Source organism: Pteropus alecto, unplaced genomic scaffold (genome assembly GCF_000325575.1).
Source record: "Pteropus alecto unplaced genomic scaffold, ASM32557v1 scaffold67, whole genome shotgun sequence".
NCBI classification, from domain to species: Eukaryota; Metazoa; Chordata; class Mammalia; order Chiroptera; family Pteropodidae; genus Pteropus; species Pteropus alecto.
The window spans coordinates 8573712-8581262 of record NW_006441061.1 but is presented as its reverse complement, the minus strand read 5'-3'; the positions used below and the strand labels follow the sequence as shown (position 1 = coordinate 8581262).

Genomic DNA, 7551 nt, shown 5'->3' with positions numbered 1-7551 from the left:
CTCTCCCGCTGCCCGCAGGCCTTCTACTACCCGGAGGAAGCCGGCCTCGCGTTCGGGGGCGCGGGATCGTCACGCTTCCTCCGCCTAGAGGTTCACTACCACAACCCGCTGCGGATGCAAGGTAGGCACCCCGCGGGCCGCGTCCAGCCCTGCGCCGTCCTCCCCTCCGACACCCCCTCTCCGCCGGGCCGGGCCGTGTCAGGAAGACCCTGGGCGTCCGCTCCGCCCTGCTCCGCGGCCCCAAGTCCAGCCCCTCGTCACGGGGCCCTGCGGCACGCGTCCCCCTCCTGCCTCTCGTCCGCCGTCCGTGTCCCGGGACGGCAGTGGGCTCCCCGGCCAGGGCCTCGTCACGCTGGCTCAGCACCCCGCAACCCGCTGTCTGCAAACATTGGCCGCCGTGGACGCAGATGTGGCGCCGTCCCGGGTACCAGCTCCCGGGGAGAGCGGGTCCTGGTCTCTGCAGGCCCGAATGAGGCCAGAGTGAGGTCACCCCACCGGGGCCGCGAAGCGAGCAGGGGTTCCGGGAGTCAGGCGGTCTGGCCCGGACCGTGGCCACGTCCTCCGTCACGCAGCCCTGCGGTGGCCTGGGCAAGGCCGGTCCAACTTAAGGAATCGCTTCGGTGTTGGCTCAGCCTGAGTGAACGCAGCCCACCCCCGCACCCGCACCCCTTCCTCACTTTGTGGGAACAGCCAGAGCAGGGGGCTAGTGTTAGCGTGTGCTGACCCACAGCTCAGGGACGGTGGACTCAGGGACAGAGGCCTCAGGCCGGGGCGCTGTCCCAGGTGTCACTTCCCCCGGAAGTCTGACTTCTGCGAGGCTGCTCAGACCAGTCGCTGCCCCTCATCCCAGTCCGGGTGACCCTCCAGCACCCATGCATGCTGCCTCTGCCCTCCCAGAACAGGCTGGCAGGGTGCGGGCCATTCCAGGGCCAGCATGGTCCCGGCCCCGTGCCCACCCTCCGATGGCCTGCCCGATGGAGGAACGGCCCCCAGGACCGTCCTCGGGGCAAGCCGACCCCTGGCTCAACTGCGTGCTGGCTATGACCCCGCTCCTGCCTCGAGCGTGAACGTGCGTGTGGGAACGGCATTTGGGGGCGTCTGGGACCCAGCAGGGCGGTGCTGGGCTTGATTGGCGATGTCTGCCCTGGCACTGGTGGGCTGGCCCTCGTGTTTCCTGCTCTTGAGTTCGTACCGAACTTACCACTCCACAGACACACATCTTTCGGCCTCTGTGCAATGCCGGTGGAGATCTCGTTCCCCAGTTTCCCAGCCCAGACCTTAGGTCCAGCAGGATGACACGGCCTGCCGCGGTCACCAGGCAGGAACTGAGAGCGTTGAGTCGAGACCTGGTTCTGGGGCACGTGTCCTGGCTACAGTGTAAGGGTCGGGAAAGCATGCTGGGCCAGACCGTGGGGGCCGCTGGATCACGCCGTGCCTGAAGGCGGAACAGTCAGAGTCGGTCTATAAGACAGAGACTCCGGCTGATTCCATATCAGAAACCGAAACTATTTTCCTCTGTTTCACCAGCATCTTCCACCATCCACAGCCACTTAGGCTTCTTCCTCTCACTCTCTTTTAAAAAGACATTTATTCTCACTTGCGAGGGGCAGGCATAGCCTGAGGGAGAAGATTATCAGCTCCAGGCTGAGTCCCTGCCTGTCCCTTCCTAGCTGGGTGATCCTGGGTGGGTGACTGTGCCCCTGGCGTGTTTGCTTACCTCCCACGGCCCTCCTGAGGCTGGAAAAGCTCATGCGTGTTATACTCCCACCGGGATGTGGGCACCAGGCTGCGGGCAACCAATGGCTGCCCGTGACTGTCTTCCCCGAGGCATGACTGATGCTTTCTGCCGCCGCCGGAATTATCTGCAGCATGCACCGAGAAGGGCCTAAGTCAGCTCGGGCTTTGGCATGATACGGGATTTATTGCTCCTTTGAAATCTGAAAGCAGATGGATCTTTGAGCACTCCCGAAGCGTCAGAGCGGTCTGTCTCTGCCTGATTATCTGACTGTATTTATGGGTCCTTTGCCAAATGCGAGGACGCTCCTGTCACTTCGCGAATCTGGCGATGGGCTGCTTTTCTATAAATATCAAATTCCACGATTATTTCATTATTTAATCCCCCTCGGAATTTGAGCCAATCGCATCTCCCTTTTTATTATTATCCTCTGATGCAAACGGCCCGGAGACACAGAGGCTGTGAGTTCGGACGTAGCAGGGGAGCGTGGAGTAGGGAAGGGGGGAGGCAGAGGCAAGAGGGGGCCACGTGCAGCCTTGGTCTTCGCCATGGGGCCAGCCCGGTATCTGCCCCAAAGTGCTCAGGGCCTCGTCACTGACCCACTCCAGGCAGGCGTAGGGCAGGCGCAAGGCTCCTGGAGGCCACCTGGCTGTGTGGCTGGGCCTGCGGGTGCCAGCGTCCCTGGGCCTCCGACCCTCGGCTTTGTGGGACCGCTGGGAGGCTGTGCGGGGAGCTTGTGGACTCTCCGATGAGCAGCTGCAAGAACAGCAGGCAGGTGTGGCCGGACCCTGATGGGCAGAAGCGCCGAATTCTCCTTAGGAAGAGGCCCTTGGCCTCCGGCCGAGGCCCAGAGAGGGGCAGCAGCTTGGCCGAGAGCTCACAGCGCACTGTCGACCAGGTGGAGGCCGGGGCTGCGGGTGAGCGGGGGGCTGAACCGTTCACGCCGCCTTTCTGCAGGGGTCCGTGCTCAGCTTTTTCCCGAGCACATGCAGGGTCTGCCTTGATCCCGCAGGACCGGGATCAGAGGAGTGAAGTGGGGAGCCCCAGAAAGGGGGGGCCTTCACATCACTTGCCAGCTTCAGCGAGCAGGAGCACCGTCCCCTTGCCCACCCTCCCCGAGGGCCCGAGGCTCCTCTGAGATGGCCCGGGACGAGCTCCTTGGCCTCCTCTTTGCCAAACCACCCCGAGAGGTCACCCTGCGGCCAATTCCGGCTGAGATGCCCTTGAACGTAGAGGAAGAAGAGCGAAGTCCTCGCAAAGCCGGCCGAGGTGTCGCGAGCTTCCCAGACCCACCGCAGGCACCGGGCGTTAGTTACTTAGTTCCCGCCTTGATCAAGTTTCCCGAAGCCCTCACCTCGGTCCCCACGAAGCAACGGCTCCTTCTTCCCGCGTGGGTTTCGCACGGTGTGCGTTCATTGAGTCTGGTGGCAGCAATGCCGGCGTGTCTGCCTGGTGCCGCTGGGTGTGGGGACGAAGCCGAGGGTGGCCCCGGGGGAGGGGAGCGGGCCTCTGCTGACCCCGCCCGCCGCCTCCTAGGCCGGCGTGACTCCTCGGGCATCCGTCTCTACTACACGGCCACCCTGCGACGCTTCGATGCGGGCATCATGGAGCTGGGCCTGGTGTACACGCCCGTGATGGCCATCCCCCCGCAGGAGGAGGCGTTCGTCCTCACAGGCTACTGCACGGACAAGTGCACCCAGCTGGTGAGTGGGGCTGGGCCTGGGGCCCCCGCGGAGGCCCCGCAGGTGGGGGCCCAGGAAGGACGCTCGGTGGCTTTGATGCCCGCCCCCTGAGTCCCCCTGCAGCGTCGCCATGGCCTTCCAGTGGGCCGGTTTGCCCTGCGCCTCCCTCCGGAGCAGGAACCAGGCGTCCACGTAGCCCACGCCGCGTGCTAGCGCCTCTGGGCGCCGCGTTTTAAAACACACGCTCCTCCCACGAGTAAGGCAGACACACGTCCACCACCAGAAACTCAGGGGGTGCCCCTCAGGATGAAGCGCCCAGCCCCAGCACCCTCCCGCGGTCCCCGAGATAGCCGCTTGGTGGCTCTCTGGTGTCCCAGACTTCTCCCCTACACATTCCTGCACGTCCTCTCGGGCGGGGTGATTGACCGCAAAGCCAACAGCGGGCATGAGTCCTGGGCTTGCGTTTGACCACCGCCTAGCACCGAGCAGCCTGGCTGTCACTGCGGACTCACTGCGGGGCGGGGCGGGGCGGGGAGGCCCACGCGAGGCCAGCGGGGTGCCCAGGGCGTAGAACGCCAGGTTCGTGAGGCCGTGCCACGGCAGGTCAGCGCTTAGACCCGGAGCAGGCAGTGGGGGGAACGCAGCTTCCAGAGGAGCAGAAAGGACCCTCCCAAGGCCTTGCACTCCCCGTGTCCGCTTGCCCCGGCCTGCGCTGAACGGTGGCCTCGTCATCGGCGCCCAGACTGAGCCACCACCACGCCATCAGTGTTGGAAGCAGTCTCTCCATCACTTGTGAGACCCCCCTCCCTCCCTTCGGTGTGGGTTCCCTGACCGTTTGCGGAGTTCGAGGACCTTCTCACCTGCCCCTCGGCCATCGGTCCTTCTCTGTGACTACCTGTTCGTAACCTTTCTCCAGTTTGCTCCTTTTGTCGGACACCGGGCGTGAGACTTCGTCACCACGCCCAGCATCTGACACGCTCGCCCCGTCCACAGATCTCCCATCGGTGACATCTTTTGCTGTGCGAAAAGCTCCCTGGCTTGGGTCCGGGGCTGGGCAGTGACCTCCTCGGGGTCCACTGGGAGGGCGCAATCCCAGGCCAAGTGGCCACCTAATGCCGGGACCCAGGCCACCGTGACCCGCCGACCTCAGCGTGCCTCTTGCTGGCCTGAGAACACAGACCTCAGGGTCTCCGAACACGTCGCAGCCGCGGAACGAAGACAACTCAACTGTCTCTTCCGCCCCTTCCGCGTACTTCTGAAATTGCACGTTCGGGGAACACTCATCGAAGGGACGTTTCCCTCCGTTAGCAGGTCACGGAGGGGCACAGATTCTGCAGTCGGAGGTCCGGGCGCTCAAGGACAAGCTGAGGACGGGATAACGTTTCAGACCACGGCCCCCACCCCTCAGACCCCCCAGCCCTCAAATCCTCGCAAGGGGGCGAAAGCTATCAATAGGGACGAGGGCAGGGATGGCAGCTGGCGGAGGGCGGGCGGAAAGCCCGGGGCTGATAGAGATGACTCGCGGAGATGACTCGCGGAGATGACTCGGGACGTGCAGCAGTCGCTCGGTGACGGGCCCACGGCACCGGGAACTCCCTGAGCCGCCCGCAGTGTGGACAAAACAGAGCAGGCTGCGTCGGCGCCGGTCAGTGAAGAGGCGCTCGGAGCGCGTGGTCCATCTCAGGACGTGTTCCGTCTACACAAAGTTAGCGTTCGGTCGGGGGAACCGTCCGTGGTCTGCAGAGTCCCCCGCTGCTCTGACGGGGAAGCGAGGCGCCTGCTGGGAGCGAGGCCGCCTCTTCCGTGCGGCCAGCGGGCAGCCCCGACGGCCAGCGCCACAGCTGTAGCAATACCCGGTCACCGACAGCGGGGGACGCTGCCTGGGGATTGTGCGGGTCAAGCGAGGTCACGCCGAGCGGTGCCCGGCGTGGCAGGCGCTGGACGGGACCACCCGGCACTGAGTCCCCAGCCACACGCCCTCCGCAGCCCCTGCCCACGGCTGCCCCCCGAAGTCTGTCGAACGAACACGGAACCAATGATCGGCCTTAGGGGCCTCAAGAGAGGACTGAGAGGGAGCCGCCCGCACCCCAGCGGGCCTCTGGGGGCCCCAGGCCGGGCTTGGGGAGAGCTGGCTCTTTCCACGAAGATGCCTTAGTGCGGCTCATTTCCTCCTCCGTTTCTCGACGGGGATGTAACCCGTGGGGAGAAAGACCAGGCCCGGGCTGCAAACGTCCTAGGAAGTGGCCCGTGGCCGGCGGTCACCAGGGTCCCCCGCGTGGTCTGCCCTGACCCCGCTGCCCTCTGACTCCGCCGCCCTCTGACCCTGCAGGCCCTGCCCCCCTCAGGGATCCACATCTTCGCCTCGCAGCTCCACACGCACCTGACGGGGAGGAAGGTGATCACCGTGCTGGCCAGGGGCGGCCGAGAGAGGGAGGTCGTGAACAGGGACGACCACTACAGCCCTCACTTCCAGGTGAGGCCCACCGCTCCCCGCCCGGCCCCCTGACCTTTTCTCCGTGACAGCTGCAGAGACACGCGGTGCTGGGGGCCCTTCTCCTGCGCTGGCGCAGACACCTGAGGGGCGCGCAGCGGCCAGCCCGTCCCCGGGGGGGCTCCTCTAAGGGAGGGGCTCTGGCGTGCGGCTGATTGCAGGGTTCGGAGGGTCCGGGCAGCCAGCGGTGGCCTCTGCCTTGGCAACCACCATCTTGTTCTAATCCCTTCCTGTCAAAGGCTGAGCTTAGCCAGTCCCAGCTCCCCCCTCACCCCCAGGAGCTGGGACAATCGAACCCCCCCCAGAGGGTCGGGGAGGTGGTTAGAGTCGGGCTTCGGTCCCCTGAGGTCCCGCCTTCCCTCCGCCCATAGGAGATCCGCATGTTAAAGAAGGTCGTGTCCGTCCACCCGGTGAGTGACCATGAGGGACTGGCCAGGTGGGGAGGCTAGGAGGGCAGTCCCCGGAGGGGAGAGGTGGAAAGCGAGCGGGGTGGGCAGAGGCTGTGGAGAGGTCTCCCAGAACATCGTCAGGAGACCCACTGAGAGGCCACAGAGATAGTGCTCAGGGTGATGTGGGTCCACCCACCCAATCAGGCGACAAATCCCAGGAGCTTAGGGAGAGATGAGGGTGTGGGGATCATGCAGAAGGGGGACCCCAGGCCAGCTGGGGCCTGCCCACGTCCACTGACAGCTGTGACGTGACCAGCCGGTCTGCCCACAGCCCGGGCACTAAGGGGTCACGGAAGCTGATGAATAGTCACTCCCTGGGGACACTCAGATTGTGATTCTCACGTGTGGTGGCCGAAGGGCCACTGCTGGGCTTCTCGGTAATGGATCAATGACTGCGTGTGCAGGGGCTCTGTCCCACGTGGGGACAGGCGCAGCACACCTGTTACCCCAGGTGGCCAGGTGCTGACGGGCGTCTGTCAACTTGGCTCGGCAGGGGGATGTGCTCATCACTTCCTGCACATACAACACGGGAGACAGGAAGCTGGCCACCGTGGTAAGTCGCCCGACCTCTCTGTGCTGCCCGCCCCTGGAGCACGTGGGCCCGCGGGCTTCCGCCTCCGACCATCTGCACTTTCATGAGCCTTATGCCTCACCTGGAGTGTAGGTGCTGGAGGGCAGGGGTGCCCCGCCCCCCGCATCCCTTCCGTAAACCGGTTCTCAGTGTGGCTGCAGAGCGCGGAGCTCCACTTGGCACCACCCGATCTGTGAATGAATGAATGAATGAATGAATGAACGCATGAACCAAAGAAAACGCTGGAAGCTGAGGGTGGGGCCGGGAGGAAAGGGGCGGAGCTGACGGGCGTCTTCCCGCCTGGCAGGGTGGCTTCGGCATCCTGGAGGAGATGTGCGTCAACTACGTGCACTACTACCCCCAGACACAGCTGGAGCTCTGCAAGAGCTCCGTGGACCCCGGCTTCCTGCAGAAGTATTTCCACCTCGTGAACAGGTGATGGCTCGGGGGGGGCCTGCTGTGCTCTCCGTCCCCGTCCCCGTCCCCGGCACAGAGACCCCCAGGCCCTGCGAGGCATCTGGGCGGAAGGAGGGATCCAGATTCCGGGAACAGGGAAAGCACGGCGGGCAGCCATCCGTCCACCGCCCCGAGGAGCCCGGGGCGGGCGGCGGCGCCCGCCTCCC

The 7551-nt window shown here is 65.1% G+C and overlaps 1 protein-coding gene across 1 annotated transcript in view; it reads left to right on the top strand.

Moving 5' to 3' along the window:
• The window catches only part of DBH (dopamine beta-hydroxylase), a 15014-nt gene that overhangs the window by 5863 nt on the left and 1600 nt on the right, over window positions 1-7551 (top strand). The window contains exons 5-10 of the mRNA XM_015594134.1: window positions 19-121; window positions 3272-3438; window positions 5747-5890; window positions 6280-6318; window positions 6851-6910; window positions 7236-7363. Coding sequence (XP_015449620.1) covers window positions 19-121; window positions 3272-3438; window positions 5747-5890; window positions 6280-6318; window positions 6851-6910; window positions 7236-7363 — 641 coding nt within the window. The remainder of the gene's footprint in view (window positions 1-18; window positions 122-3271; window positions 3439-5746; window positions 5891-6279; window positions 6319-6850; window positions 6911-7235; window positions 7364-7551) is intronic.